We start from the raw sequence: 16,101 nt of genomic DNA on the forward strand, positions 1-16,101 counted from the left end.
TGACACTAGGCAGCCTGGGCTGGAGAGTGGGTAAACGAAGGCGGAGATGAAGCTGGCCTTCTAAAAGATGGGATCCGTCACAGTGCAGAACCACATCCTCACACCAGGGTGTGCCGAGTCTAGGCTGGCCTGGGGTTGGGGCAGCCTGCTTGGTTGTGCACTGGCAGCTCCTGGTACAGGAACTTCCCACCCTTTGCTGGAGGCAGAATGTTGAACTTACATATAATATGTAATCTCACCAGAGGGACATGACCTCCCCGGAGAGATCTGAACCCCAGCCCTTCTGTCACTCCTGCTCCTGGCCCCACAGCCCCACCTGTCTGGCTTCCCCTCCTGGAGAGCTGAGTCCCAGCCTTCGCCTCCACTCCCCGCTCATCTCACCCGCCTGGAGCCCCCTCCTAGGGATTCGCTTTGTTCCACAATCCCCAACTCCTCCTCTGGCTATGAGGCCCCTGCATTTGGAATTCTCTTTCCCTCTGCTCTCTGTGCTGTCCCTCATCAGCTGGGAACTATCCCAGGCCCAGACAGCTTCTTGCTGCCTGCCCTACTCATCTCTGCTCTCTCTCTCCGAACCCCACCTCCACCCCTGCCACAAAGACCACAAAGACTTCATGGTGCCAGTGTCCTGGTCTGAAGCTCTGATCAGGAGGCTGCCTGATGCCTCTGCCCTCCCGCTGTGCCCACATGATGCTGAGGGCTCTGGGCCTCGGGTCCTGGCTCTACTTTGCTGAGCAAACTGGTCCCTCCACACAGGGAACTGCTGTAACAGGGTCCCTGTCACTCACTGAAGGATGTGTGGGCTCCCAGCAAAGTGGAACAGGCAGGGAGTGTAGGGAGAGCACGCAGGGGTGACTGTGGGGACGTGTGCATCCTGCCTGCATGTATCTGTGCAAGGATGTGGTGGTATTTTTTATTATTTTTGGCTTTTTTGAGACAAGGTTTCTCTGTGCAGTCTTGGATGTCCTGGAACTCACTCTGTAGACCAGGCTGGCCTCAAACTCAGAGATCCACCTTCCTCAGCCTCCCAAGTCCTGGGATTAAAGGCGTGTGCCACCATTGCCTGTCTTATGTATGGGTATATTATGTGCTGTGTGCAGCCTGTGTGGGCACAACTGCTTCTTAATTTCCGGGGCTGGGTGCCAGGACCCCTGGGACACTGAAGTCTTGTCTCAGAATAGGCACAGCCTTTGCTCTTCTGTACACCCCCCCCCACACACACACAGCCTTAATGTTCTTTTAACCAGTGCTATCTGGAGCACACAAACACTGTACTCACTGGCAGTAACGACAAGGAAGATGTCGGCACGTGCTCAGTACACACATACTTTGGGCTTTTGCTTGTTGACATAGGGTAGTCCACGCGGGACTCAAACTCACTATGTAGTTGAGGATGACTTTGAACTCTTGATCTTCCTACCTCCACCATGCTAGTTCTGGGACTACAGAGACACTCAGTTGTTCAGCGTTTTATGTGGTGGTAGGCCACATTTTGTGAGCACCAAGGCAGTGGCTCCCAGGCAGGGATGATTCATTCCCAGAGGACTTTTAACAAGATCTGGAGACCCTTTTGATGGCTCCAATAGGGGCAGGCCTCTGTGTGTGCAATGTGGGATTGGAGGAGATGCTACGCCTCCTGCCTAGCTCTGCACAGAGGCTACCCCAGAGAAAATGGCCCCAAATATCCATAGTGCTGGGACTGAGCAGCTTCTCTGGGTACACACAACACTTGGCCTATGGGTGACACCACACCAGACAGAAGACATGCCTCCTGCAAAGGTGTCAGAGGCCATCTCCAGGTGAGGCTCCCGACGCCCAGGCACTAACTGCCTCCCAGCTGCTACATGACCGCTGCCAAGTCACTTGTGTATCCCAAGGCAAGGGTGATGTTCTTGAGGGCTAATGACAGCTCTGACCCTCAGAGAGCAAAGGCAAGCACAGGTTCCAGGTGTAAAGACTGTACCTAATGAATGAGGAAAGGCAGGTACAGACAACATCTACCAGAGAGCCTGGCTCTGCTCTAACAATTAGTCCTGTGGCCAGAGCTGGGGCTGTGGCAGAGGTCCCAGGAATGACTGCCACTCAGTTGCCACCAACCCACTTGGTACTCCAGAGTAGGGAGTGGAGGACTATCTGGGTTCCTCTGCCTGGGATTCTGTGTCTCTGGGCCACCACAAAGCTGCTCTCAACAACCTCCCCCATGCCTGTCCCTGAAAGGTTTTAAGGAGAGTTGTCATGGGAACACAGTGCCTACTGTTGATGCCTCTGGTGCCCTGGCAGCCCTGCATGGCTCTGCCAGTGGCAGAGCAGTTCTGTGACGAAGACTGCCTATCTGCCAGTCACAGGACATCCTTAGCAGTCTACGAGAGATCTACAGGGTTTCCCAGAGGTATCTGTTCCTGCCCTGCACATTGCATATGGCTTGGCCATCAAGGTGGTCCAGGTCTTGTGCCGGCACCAAAAGGGAAGGATTAGAGAGGAGACTGGGAAGGCTTCCTGGGGGAGGATGCCTAGCACTAGGTGACAGCAGAAGGGATGTGGAATGGAAAACCTGAGGTGGCTGTGACGGGCACAGCCTGTGCTGAGGTTCAGTGGCAGGAGCAGGGAGATTACCTACTGGGTGTCCGGTGTTCAGTGTTCTGTTACTGTGCTGGTCCCATAATGTCAGGCTCAGCCACCCCCTCCGTCCTCCCCATCCCCACTCTTTCAGCTTAGCACCCACCATACAGAGGCCTAGCCGCACTTACTCCGGAGGCCTTGGGCCAGGTGAGCACTACTTCCCAGCGTCGTGGGCGGGGAACACTTCTGGCACACACACTCCTTCCCATTGAAGGTCACACGATCCCCAGGAGGAAATGGCAACCTGAAATGAGAGTGAACATCCTGTTGGCACCTCCAGTCCTCTCTCGGTGTCACTCCAGGGCATGGCTCCTGACTCAGCAGATGGTCCTCTTTCTGGGAGATCAAGAACTTGACAGACTAGACTGGGCCCAGGTCCCAGCCTTGCTGGCTGGTCCTACAACTTCCTCATCCTTTGGCTGACCTGGGTTCCGCGCAGCTCACGGATGCCGGCACTTGTTGCCTGCCAGTGCTGTGGTCTGAAAGCTACCATGATGCATCTCCCCAGGTACGGGGGGACTTTAGGACTGAGTGGGAGTCCCTGACAGTCTCTAATATGCTAAGACATACTCCAGCTGTGCAGCTTCAATACCTCACACAGCCTCTCTGTGTTCCCATTTCTCATCTGCAAGAGAAGACTAATGACATGCATCACAGGCTTGCCATCCATTCAGACATCCATGGTGGAACAGGCTAGCCTAGACTCCAGGGCTGTGAATGCCCAGTAGCCATTTTCCTACAAGCTCGAATGACTTAACAGAGATTATTTAGAAAATGTTCTCAGTATAATCAGTGCCATCGTGCCATGGAACATCTGGCCAGTGTAAAATGTCCCCGGGGCTCTTATCTGCTACCCCACTTCCCATATCCCAGACAACAGAGCCATTCGAGCCTTCTGTTCAGGGCCACACTGCCATGATCTGCCCGTGTTGCCACTCCTCATGTCAACAGTTTGTTCTTTTTCAGGGCTGAGTATTACTCCAGCACATCTGTCCAAAGGCATCTATCTGGGTTGTTACCACTTGGAATTACAGACACCTGCATCGTGGGACTTCCTTTCCCAGAGCGGAATTCCTGGTCACCTACTGTGTGATTCTGTCTCTAAGGAAACTGTACCACTTCACGTCTCAGCCCTTGCTGTGTGGCCTGGCTGTCATAGCTCTTGCTATTAACCACCATACTTTGTATCTATGCCAGCAGGCACAGCTGCCATTTCACAACTGTTTTGGTCGATGTCCCCACTAGCTAATGGTGCAAATGAGGTGTGTTTTCTGTATCTTTTGTCATTTGCATATGTTCTTTGGTGAAGCATCTGTTAAACCCTTTGGCTCCTTCTGGATGTTTCCTTTGGATTGTAGAAGTTCTTTACATATTTGGCCTATATCAGTTACTTCCTCGTTGCTATGACAAAATGTCCAAAAAGAAACATCTTGAGAGAAAGGATTTATCGCTCCCTGTTTTATAGATTTTATGTTTTTGTCTGCTCTGACATAGAACTTCAGTCTATTGCCGAGGCTAGCCTCCTACTGCAAGCTCCTTTGAAATTCTGCTGATATCTTCCCTCCAGCCTGCAAAACCATCACCCTGTAGCAGGGAAGGCCTGCTGGGGTCAAGCTCACTTAGCTCTTGTGTGTCCAATAAAGACTTTTTTTTGTCTCCGTCTCTTTTTATGGTGCCTGTTTATTGATGCTCAGTATTCTCATGCCTCAGTGTATAACCCAATGGAGTTAGTGTGCCCAGGGCTGGGACACCATCATCACAATCGATTTCAGAACATTTCAATCACCATTTTTATCAACAAGGTCAGTCAGCTCTGGGTCAGGTGAATCATCCTGCAGAATGGCCTCGGGCTGAGTCTGGCCTTCTTCAGAAGGACTTTGGCTAAGTACAGCACGGGTGGATCTTATTTTCCTGTTGGTGCTTACAGACATCATCTGTTTCCCATGTGGTGTGGGAGGTCCTTCTGTCTATGTGTTGCTCTTATTGGTTAATGAATAAAGAAACTGCCTTGGGCTGTTGATAGGGAAGAACTTAGGTAGGTGGGGAAAACTGCACTGAATGCTGGAAGAAAGAAGGTGGAAGGAGAGATGCCATGGATCTGCCACTAGAGATGGACATGCTGAAACTTTGCTGGTAGGCCAGGGCCTTGTGGTGATGTACAGATTAATAGAACTGGGTGAAATTAAGATGTAAGAGTTAGACAATAAGAAGCTGTAGCTAATGGGCCAAGCAGTGTTTTAATTAATATAGTTTCTGTGTGATTATTTCAGATCTAAGCTAGCTGGGACAAACAACCCTCCCTCCTACAGATTGGCACCTAACATGGGCCCCTCCCTGCAACACTCATTCTCTTCCACAGACATGGTGTTTTATTTTATTTTTGGGGTGGGGGGTTCTGTGTGGCAGTTATATTTTTCCCGGTGTTTTTAGACTTTTTTTTCTTGCAAATCTTTAGCAGTGTGGCTGTGATGTCTCAATGAATTCTCACATAGGGTTGACTGAATATCAGGTTACTCTCCTTTTAGAGTCTCTGAGATTTGCGGGCTGTAGGCTTCTCGCTTTCATCAAATCTAGACAATTTTCAACCAATATTCCATAAGGACTGGTTTTTGTCTCCAATCAGGCAGGCAGACAGGTAGACCAATAGAGAGGCAGACAGTGGCTCTATACCCACTCCTCTGTGTGCCAGTGTGAAAGTTTCTACTGACATTTTTGGGCTTCTATTAATTTTTTGCATGTGGCTGATCACTTCAGGAGCAACATGTTTGGCTTCTAGATGGACAGGGGTTTGTTTCTATACCACCATAGCTCTCCCACTTCTGGGCACAGTCTCTGTTCAACAGCAACAGAGTGGACATGACTGTCCCCATGTCTGCATCTGCTGATATCAACCCTGGTAGTCTCCACTAACCTTTCTCCATGTTTGGATCATCGTCTCATCTGGGGTCTACACTTCTGAGTAAACACTGGATGTGATAGAATTTATGCAGTTGGATGCAGGGTTCTCATACCTTCCTGGAAGGAGGGTGGACTGCCAGCCTTTAGGGACATCTCAAGGAGGCTCACCCTTCATCTGTGAGTGCATAAGAGCTTCTTCTCCAGCGTGGGCCACCCCTGCAGTGCCCAGAAAGGACCGTCCACTGTGCTTAGAACTCAGTGCCACTGGGAACTGTGTACAGCACAGCAGCCTGGCCATCCCTCGCCCCATTGATGGCTCATGTTGACTGTCAGCTTGACTGGATTGAGAAATATCTGGCAGGCATTACACGACCTCTGGGTCTATCTGAGAGTGTTTCTAGGAAGGAAATCCATCTTGAATGTGGGCAGCACCAGCAACATTACGCATCCATCTAGTGTGGCAGAGTCTTCTGAAACCATAATGGGCAGGGTAGGGCAGGGAAGCGCTCTTCCTTTTAAAGCATTTCACATGGGCATTTGTTGCCATGGAGTGAAGGCCTCTTGATGGTGACATGGCTGACGTGACTAGGTGTTTGGCCTGAGACTCACATTCTCTCCCCTTGTCTCATACATCCTGCCAATACCACCTTTCCATTCGTCATCTCGCCCTGGCCAGGAAACACCTCCCTCTGTTCTCTGTGGTCCCCTGGAGTCAGCCTCCAGCAGGAAGCAGGACTGTGGCCCCAGCTCCGTGTGTGCTTGCTGAAGGCCAACTCTGTGTGGTGTCTAGTCTGGCTATGTGCAGTGGCAGAGCCCCACCCTACACCCTGAACGGTGCTGCCAGTTGTCACTTGTGCTTTGGTAGATTGTCCAAGGTGGGCTCTCAGGCCAGCTGTGGCAGGGCCCACCACGTAAGGGTGCGCATGGAAACCATTAAGGAATTTCTGGAGACCTCTGACCCAACCACACTAGAGAGCACACTGCAACTCTTCCACGGGAAATGTCCCCCACTGAGCTTCCTCCCCTGATGTCTCCTGGTCAAAGGCTCCGTTCTGGCGTTGGGTACATGCTGTGACTATAGCCGAGTGCTTTGAAAGGACATAGGAAACACCACCCAGGCAGGACACAGCAACACTGGGAACAGCCAAGCACACTCTGATCCTCACCCTGACCCATGTTTGCTAGCCAGGGGCCTTTCCTGAGGGCAGGGGAGGGAGGTACAGGGACCCTAGAAAGGCTGCCATTGGTCAGAAGGCATGCCAGGGTGGCATACAGACTCTCCATGGGGAGTTCACTTGCTCTATGCCAGGTACCAGGGACCAGAACCAGGGCTCCCAGGCTCAACCCTCTCCCAGCCACCTGTGACAAGATTGTACCATGGTGTTGGGCAGGACACAGCTGTGGACCAGAATGGGTCAGCATGCAGAGAGACAGGACAGAGGGAGAGAGGGAGGAAGGAAGAAGGGACCTACTGGGTGGGAGGGAAGGAGAAAGGAGAGAAGAAAGGAGATGGGCTCTGAGGGACCATGGAGCTACCCACAGGGCCTGCTTCCCCTTTGGGAGGCATCTAAGAGGCTGAGGTTCCAGGGCCAGAGTCAGTGCCTGTGGAGCCCTGGGCCCAGCACCCGTGGACTGAATGGATGATGGAAAGAGGCAATGATAGGAATTAGGAATAACAGGTGAGACACCTCTGGGGCGGGATCAGGAGCCTGGGGTGCGGGTCGGGGGTCCAGGGGTGCTGGGAACAGGTGGCAGTGGTGAGGATCAGGCAGAGAACAGTCATTTTTGGAGTCCAGAGCCAGGTGGGTTTGAGGACAGCAATGTGTGAGACTTCTGTGGACAGGCCATGCTATCTGCAGGCCAGGACATAGGAAGTAGAGCCTTGGCCTGTGGGAGTGGGTGAGCAGGGACAGACTTCCACCTGGGCAGGCATGGCAGGAAGCAATGTAGACAGGAGTAGAGCTGAGACCAAGGGTGAGCTAGGGATGTCCACCTTGGAGACCAGGGGTAAGAAGACTTACTGTGGGGTTGGGTGGAGGCAGCTGAGTCCTGCCAGGAGTCAAAAGATGGTGATGCACAAGAGGGCAAGGCCCAGGGTAGGCCCAGGTAAGGGCAGTAAGGGCTGTGGTGGGATTGAGTCTGGGAAGCTTGAAGACCGGAGGAAGTGAACAGAGATGGTGTGCAAAGACCGGCCCTTGCTTTTGCTCACAGCCAGCTCTCTCTTGAACCTGCTCTGGATGACCCCAAACAAACTGCTATACCTCCCTGTGCCTGATGTGTGAAGATGGAGTGGAGCCAGGGCTCGGGCCAGAAGGAGGGGGCAGAGGTCAGCAGGGCAGAGGCTGGGCCACCCACCTGCACACAGCGCACACGAAGCAGTCAGGGTGATAGGTTTTGCCAAGTGCTGACACCACTTCTCCTTCAATGAAGCGATCACAGCTGAAGCAACGAGTGCCATAGAGCCGCTGGTAGTCACGTGTGCAGATGTGTTCACCCTGTCGTACGAAGAAGCCACCCTCGGCCAGGTCACAGCCACACGCTGGGGAGAAGATCAAAGGCTGGATTAGCAGACTGACCAACTCATGTCTCAGGGCCAGCAGATCTGCCCCCAGCCCACCTGATACAAGGTCCTACAAATCCAAATGCCTAAGGTTACCCAGGATAGTGCTCCAGGGACAGACACAGGCTTCGCTGTAGCCTAGAGTCGTGTGTATTTTTCTTGTAGAAGTTTCCAAAAATAGGCACCGAGGAACTGAGGGCAGGACCAGCTTCCCACCATTTCTAGGGTACGAAGAGGCTCTTTGGCCTCTAAGACCTTGTGAGCCCCTTCAAGCTGCTCCAGTGTTAGAATGGGTGAGCAGGTGTGTGTGTGTGTGTGTGTGTGTGTGTGTGTGTGTGTGTGTGTGCATGTTTGCATGCACACGGGAGAGAGAGAGAGAGAGAGAGAGAGAGAGAGAGAGAGAGAGAGAGGCTGCTCTGGGTTGCCAGTGAGAGGACAGCTGAGCCCATACATGGTCCCCTAGTCCACAGAGAAACTTCCCAGTGCCTCCCCCTTGCATCTGGTTCTCACAGATCTCAGCCCCTGGCCCCTGTAACATGGCAAGGCCAGATCCAGAGCAGGAGGAAAACCCACAGTCTCACTGTGAGCCTCTAGTCTCTTGTCTGGATACACAGCTCCCGGGAGCGGAGACTGTTAAGCCTAGTGGAGGAGCAGAGAAGAGTGCGGGCTATGGACCGATGTATCTACTCTGGGACTACTGGTCAGCAACAGCTGGCAGGCCCCAGGTCAATTCCTGGGGTCACAGTGTGCTCCTCCCTCATACTCTCCAGCCCCAGAAACACACGCGAGTAAGCCATTCAGCGTCTCAGATAGAATAGCCTAAAAGTTATCACAACAATGCCATTTGCAGAAACACGGCTCCTGATACAAAACGAGAGGGACCTTCCATGTCATGTATGTGTATGTACATTCCTTACAGCCCATGGCTGCTAGATGCCAGCCTGGAGCCATGCTGAATTCCTTCTCCACACCCAGTCTGGGAATGAAACCCAAGGTTTAATCTTGTCCCACTATAGATCAAACAAATGTTCTTCTGCAAGAACAGGCCATGGGGCCGACAGATATGCACAGGATTATACCGCTGTGCCTTGGAGACAGACAGTCACAAGTATTCAAGGTGCTGACTCTGCGCTGTGTCTGCTTGTCACAGCTGTACCAACACTGGTCAGCCCTTGAAAGAGGAATGTGTGCAGAGACACAGAGCCGAGAGAGTCACACTATAACACAGGAAGAGGGACACAGACAGGCATGCCCCACGCCCTGCGAGACTCCGCCAGCTCCTGGCCCTGCTGCCTCAGCTGCCTCTTGGTTTCTGGCTGCTCTGAGGATCCCAAGGTCACCCCAAGGCAGTGACATCCCAGACCTCTGCTCCTAAAAATAAAAAGTCCAAGTTCACCAGTAACTCAAGTCCCTCGTCGAGACAATGCGTCTCTATCACATTACAGTTAGAGAAGGATCAAGTTAGCAGAGGCCTGGAGGGAGTGGGGAGGTGCTCATTTTTGAGGGACACGAGGGTTGGCAGCAGCTGATGGGAGGGCAGGGTCAGGGTCACTTCTTGGAATTCGTTCTTTCTTGTGTGTAATTCGTATGTCTTTGTGTGTCTATGGAAGCTCTCTGATTCAGCTGCGCTGGCTGCCTGGTGAGCTCCAGGGAATCCTCCTGCCTCTGCCTACTCACCAGTGCCGGGCTAAGCGGATGCACACTCACACCTAGCTTTTTCTGCAGGTTCTGGGCTGCTGCTCTCTGTAGGAAAATCCCCCAGAACTGACATGTCCTTTTCTCTGGGGATGGGTGGTTTGGAACTGTGTGAGATGACGGAATAGCCCTCCAGCCCCCGACTCACACCTGTTCTGTGGAGTCTGCGGTGCAGGCTTTCCTGGCTATGCTGGGAGTGAGGTGACCATGTCATCATTTTTTTTCTCATGCAGCCCCAGTCGCAGTCCTGGGGTGGCCATCACAAAGGATTCTGGAGCTTTTGTCATGTGTGACAGTGGGGAAGGGGCTAGAAAAATGGGGTGTCATTGTGATAATGCATCAGGGGTGCCCATGACACCCTCAAACCTTGGTGGCTCTTGGGACACCACTGAGAGCCATTGCTGATGCCCTAGGATGAGGCCTCTGAAGGCTGGTGTCTGGCTCAGCTGAAGGCGGATCCCTCAGGGTCCCAGAAAGAGACCCTGTAAGAGCTAGCCCAGGCTGTTTCCCGTCACTACCCCACAGGCCATATTTCTCCTGTGGAGGCTGACCATCCAAAACTGACAGCACCAGGGGTGTTTTGGGGGTGGCTCCTTCTGCAGAAGATTCTCTTTTCAACACCAGGACTTTCTTTATACGCTGTAGCTGGGCCAGGGGACCAGAGTGGAGCAGGTAGTGCTCCTCAAACAGAAGCCCGGGCACCTCTATAGGCTCAGGGGCCAGAGAGGACCTGGCATCAAACCCCATAGATGCTCCTAGTTCTACATCCCCTCTCTAAGGTCAGTCACCAACCCCTCTCCATTCCCCCCCACACAGCTGACTTGATGGGGTCACCTCCCATCTAGGGCAGCTTTATTCTTGTCTGGCAAATTTCTATCTTCAAGTTACAGCCAAATGTACCTCCTCAATGGACTTCTTTCTAGAAGCCTCTGGACGCTCCCTATAGACCTCTATGTCCCAAGGATTTGACTACTATTCTTTCTACCCAAACAACATTCCCTCCCCTCACTGAGGGTCACCGTGATGAAGGCAGTGTCAATCTCCAGCCAGCCCTGGAGAACGCCACTGCCAAGTCAGAGGGCACGGGCATAGTACTTGCCCAAATTGCAGGGATGCATCTGTGGGCTCCAAAACACTATCCCTTTAACACTACCAGCTCTGTGAGATTATACGCCATGTCCAGTGGGTGGGTCCTACCCACTGCACCCTGTGAGTACTTTTTCTCACATTTCTTGGATGTTGGGTGGAGGTGTGCTTAGTCCCCAGCATGCACATGAAATGCAGGGCAGAGGAGAAGGTTCCAAACCCAGACAGGTGTGCTGGAAAAGCTGCACACACAGGCATACCCTCTGGAGAGGCCGTGCACACAGGCACACCTGCTGGAGAGGCCACACACACAGGCACATCTACTGAAGAGGCCACACACACAGGCACACACGCTGGAGAGGCCGCACACAGACACACATGCTGGAGAGGCCGCACACACAGGCACACACGCTGGAGAGTCTGCACACACAGACACACATGCTGGAGAGGCTGTGCATACAGACATACCCTCTGGAGAGGCTGCACACACAGCTTCAAGCCCTCTTCTTATCTTCTTGGTATTATTTAAGTTTATTGTGTTTTTTTAGGCTACTTTTTATAAGCAAGGAAAAATGAGTGACTTTCATTTAGAACATTAACAGGGCCATTGCAGGAGGGAGGCAGCATCGGTGCAGCAATCCCCCCTGAACACTGCTTGCTACTGATTTTGCACAGCCAGCAAAGCCCCAGTGGCTCCAGGATTGGCATCTCTGATTCTGGGCTAGCTGCATGCCTCCACCCCTGTGGACCCAGAGTCTCCCTATCTCCCTGGGAGTACTCCTTTGTCACACTAGACAGTATTCTGGAAAGACACAGCCTCAGGTGTGGCCAGAGAGCTTTCCAGACCCAGAAAGTGAGAAGGGTGGCTGGGAAGCCCAGTTTGGGGCACTCTGTGGCCAAGCACAAGGCCAAGAACACACTCACCTTTGCACACGAAGCACCTAATGTGGAAGTACTTGTTCTGCACGCGCAGCACCTCACCCTTGCACACATTCCCACAGGTGCTGCACAGGATCGCTGTGCTGGCTGGCTTCTCCAGGGGGTCATGAGCAGCCTGGGGCTGCGACACTGAGGGGAGAAAGGAGCCAGGTTAAAATGAGGGACACAGGGAGAGCAAGCAGGAGGCCTTCTGGCATGCCCCCACCCTCAGCACTGGACCCACATAGCATGAAGCGATGGGTCATCCCCTCCTTCCATCTGGGGTTAAGTGACATTCAAGTTGTATGACAGGTGACAGTTCTGAGGGCCAAGATCATTTGGTAAACCCACTGTGGGCTCTGTTTGTGGCTGCTCTACTCAGGGAGCTGTCGTATCCATATCACTGCACACTTATTTATGATGTCCCAACATATCTCTGTGCCCTCCTGGAGTAGCAAGGCGACCATTGTTCCCTCTGGAAGAGCAGCTAACCCTTGTTGCATTCATCCAGTACAATGTCAACACCCAGAGTCTCAGAGGAACATCACCGACCAGACATCTCAGTGGTCCTACATCCCTGGAACCCTTAGCCTCCTCTTCAGACAGCTGCATCCCTCTGAGAAATGGTTCCACATTTCCTTCGGGTCCCAAAACACCAGACTAAACATTGTCAATGACCCGCAAGAGTCAGCCACAGTCAGGTAGGCAGTTGAAGGAGGCATTGGAGACCACCAGTTCAAGAGCCAGGGTTGTGGTCCTAAGACCAGGCACAACCAGGCACCAGGAATGACCCTGTGGCCTACTAAAGGACCTGCAGATGCCAGCACATCGGATGCTGGGCCATGGTATGGAAGCCTCAGGTCTGCCCCTGTAACAGGGAAGTATCCAGGAGACTCTCAAGTTTTTACACTAAAGCAAAATTGAGTTTACTAGAGGAACTAAAGAGCCACAGGTCCCAGGTTGCCATACAGGGATCATGTGGGTCTGTGGCCAGAAGGAAGGGACTACCAGGCCCTGGTCTAGAGAGGCCACACACTCTGTTGATGCATAGACTTGCCACTCCAGTAATGGACCCAGATGTGTATTGGGATATTATGGCTGTGTATGGGACATTGGGTCTCCTAAGCTCAGACAGGGACTGAGGAGGCCAAGGAAAGGCCACTGGCTGTCCAGCATGGCCTAATATCATCAAAGGACATTTCCTGGGTAGTCAGTTGACATATGATTAAGAAAGAGGTCAGAAAGATGCAGTATAGTTAGTCTTAATGAGGAAGAACCGTGAACCATGAGAGTTGGCATCTCCAGAAGCCAGCAAAGGTGACGTGAGGGTTCCACATGCAGCTATAGAAGGAAGAGCCACAGCCCCAACTTCAGCCCAGCATAACCTGCCCAGCCTCGGTCCTCCAGTGCTGTTCATTATTGCAGCCACAGGACACACACAGTGACAGTGATAGAGGGGACAGAGTGGAGCACACTAGCCATCTGCCCCTCTCCCCTTGCAATGGGCAGAACCTACCACTAGCAACAGCGGACCAAAAGAGTAATCTTAGCCAGCTACTGTCTGAACCATCAAGCTGAGAACAATGCAGAGCCATGCCCGGGGACTACAGATGCAGAGTGAGAATCCATGGCCTACAGCCACGGGCCAGACAACCCTGTGCCACAGTCAGCCATGCAGAAGGCAGGTGTTATCTCTAGTGGCATCCTGGGTGCTAAACCACACCTTTGCAGCATGATCCAACAAGCCCAAAATGGGATTGCTCACCTACAGCTGCTGCCTGACCTCTGCCTCTGTCTCCCACCTAGGACCGGCCATAGAAGCCTCTAACCTGTCACTCAGACATCTACCTCGAGGTGCCACTTCAGCTTACCCAGGCCGATAGCTTCTGGGGGTTCTCTTCACCCTCCCTCCTCCACAGGACTTTTCCCACCTCTGTTACAGATGCTAATCTGAAGGTCACAGTAACGGTGGTGGCCCCTCAGCAGCAGCATGATGCAGCCCACAGCCCTTGCTGTCACAGGCAGCTGGTCGCTATGCCCACATCCTCCCAGCTAGCACCTTGGCCTGGCCGTGGCGGAACTTCCCTGACACTTGCCCCCTCTCCCTTCACTACTGAACTGGATCAGAAATATCCGCCCATACTATAGAAAGCTGGCAGGAGGCCAGAGAGCCAGGGCCTCTGACTCAGTGGGACTTTGAGAGACTCCGTGCTGCCAGGGCTTTCGGCTATGTCAATTGCTCACAGCTGTGCATGGCTGGTCCAGGGGGGTCATCCGTGTGAATGACCCTAGTCCTGTGTGGCTCAGAGATACAGGGTGGGGCAGTGCTCCAGAACGTTTATGGCCTCCCAGTTTGGGACACAAAGGACAATGGGCAGCATCTTCTCCTGATCAGACAAGGCCGGGATTATATGGCCTGAATCTGGCTCAAAGCCAAGGTGAGCAAGAAGTCATCTTCAGATTTTGGGGTCCCGTAAGCTGTGGGGTGAGCTGGTCTGGGATACAGTCTCAGCTCTGCCTCTTGTGGGGTGTGACTTTGACAGTTCCTTCCTGTCCATCCTACTCCACTCTCCACCCCCCACCCCGCCTTCTATCCGCCTTTCCATCTGTCCTGCACATCCACCCACCCTCTGACTTCGATCTGTCCTTCCATCTGTCCTTTCCAACCACCCACCCTCTGCTCACATCCCTGGTCCTGGGGGAAACCAGGATCAAGGGCAGAAGGATTTGCTTAGCAACCAGCCGAGCAAACACTGATGTTTTCCATAACAATGACCACCATGCATTCAGGAATATGTGGGGGCTGGGTGTGGCTCAGAAGCACAGCACTTGCCTAGCCTGCAAAGACCCTGAGTTCCATCCCCAGCACCAGTTCCTAAGTTACTGGAAATGCATCTAGTTTGAGGGTAGAGCTATATTAAGAGTGTGGATTTGCTGGCCCGATCCCACTCTGCCCACTAGAGCTGCCTGGAGCTGTGGATCTGGTAGTGGTGCTGCCCTCTGGTGGTTAGAGGAAGAGCTGAGCTAGCCCAAGAGAGGGATGCCAGGAAAAGCCTGCTAAGCATCCCTCTAGACTAGTGAACTGGTTGCAGATTTGACATGCACATCTTTTGCCCTTAGTAGGATTCAGCCCTAGAACCTGATGCAGTTGTGGACTAGCAAGATCAAGTGTACCCACGGAGAGGTAATAGCAAGCCTGCCCAGCCTGCTTAACTTACTTCTCATCCCACCCTGTCAGTGCTTCTCAGAGCAGCAGGCAGAATCAGAATCAGGCCATCCCCAGCTACTTGTGGACAACTTAATGTTGTCCATAACAAGATAAAGTCAGACAGATAGGAGGACATCGGGAAAGCAGAGTCCCCGACTGTCCCGTGCGGCATTGGGCATCTATAGGGGGAGGGGGGGACAACGACAGGGAGCTGAATGCTGGCAGAGGAGGAGTACTCAGGATGCAGGGGTTTGGTGTGGTTCATCCAGTGACCCTAAAACCATGCCAAATATAGAAATGCCCAAAGCAAAGCTGAACAAGCTGTCCTTGAAGGTCAAAGACAGCCTGGCAACCAGGGGCACATAACTGTTAAGAAAAAGCAATCTTTTCAGCTAATAAACTACCCGAACAAAGCCGACAAAGACCCAGGCGCCTCTGAGGCAGACATCTCTGTCCTTGCTTGGCTTGGGCTGGGCAGGGCACAGATTCCCCCTTCCCTGGCTCCAGGCCTGATGCTGTGAAGTCAGTCACCAAGGAACACAACAGTGTAACTTGCAGCCTTCTTTTCAGCACCCTGCTTAGCTTCAGACCTACAGGGTGCAGAGAGGTCTGTTCAGCCCTCCTGACACCCCTGTGAAGCCAACATGGTGCTTACCTCACAAGCGAGGAACTTGAGGACAAACGCAGCTGAATGGGACACAGTCAGCCATGCCAAGACTTGGAAAGACCAATCAGGAGGGGGTGGGGAGCCTGCGCAGTGCAATCCTGAGGCTCATAAAAAGGCCAATAATCCAGGGGACCCAGAATTTTTAAATGTCTTTGGTGAGTCCAAATCATCCCATAGCTGTTTATCCCAGTGACTTTGGCTGGGTACATGGCTGGGACCTGACCATGTCTGTCCCATCAGAGGGCCTCTCTCTGGGCTGCATTTGGGAGAGCAGGCATCACTCAAGGCCTGAAACCCTACATCCTGCTCCATAGGAGTCCAACTTGGGAGGAAGGGGCTTCACAGGGCAGAAGACCTGCTCCCAGGAAGCTGATCTAGGGCCTAGAGTCAGTAGAGCCGAGGAATAAAACCCTCGAGCATCTTGGTCCGAGGTGAAGCATCCCTGGCATCTCC

At 52.8% G+C, this 16,101-nt stretch overlaps 1 protein-coding gene across 14 annotated transcripts in view; it reads right to left on the reverse strand.

Moving 5' to 3' along the window:
• Nucleotides 1–16,101, reverse strand: part of Ablim2 (actin binding LIM protein family member 2) — a 121,453-nt gene that overhangs the window by 69,124 nt on the left and 36,228 nt on the right. For all 14 annotated transcript variants that reach the window (XR_007591461.1, XR_007591460.1, XR_007591459.1 and 11 more), the window contains exons 2-4: nt 11,780–11,923; nt 7,870–8,053; nt 2,745–2,860 (exon numbers count right to left, since the gene is read on the reverse strand). Coding sequence is in view for 10 of the 14 variants with exons in the window: in XM_050141211.1 (XP_049997168.1) it covers nt 2,745–2,860; nt 7,870–8,053; nt 11,780–11,923 (444 nt within the window). In the remaining 4 variants the exon portion in view is untranslated. The remainder of the gene's footprint in view (nt 1–2,744; nt 2,861–7,869; nt 8,054–11,779; nt 11,924–16,101) is intronic.

Source organism: Alexandromys fortis, unplaced genomic scaffold (assembly GCF_014885135.2).
Source record: "Alexandromys fortis isolate MF-2015 unplaced genomic scaffold, M_Fortis_MF-2015_v1.1 scaffold_7, whole genome shotgun sequence".
In the NCBI taxonomy this organism is placed as follows: Eukaryota; Metazoa; Chordata; class Mammalia; order Rodentia; family Cricetidae; genus Alexandromys; species Alexandromys fortis.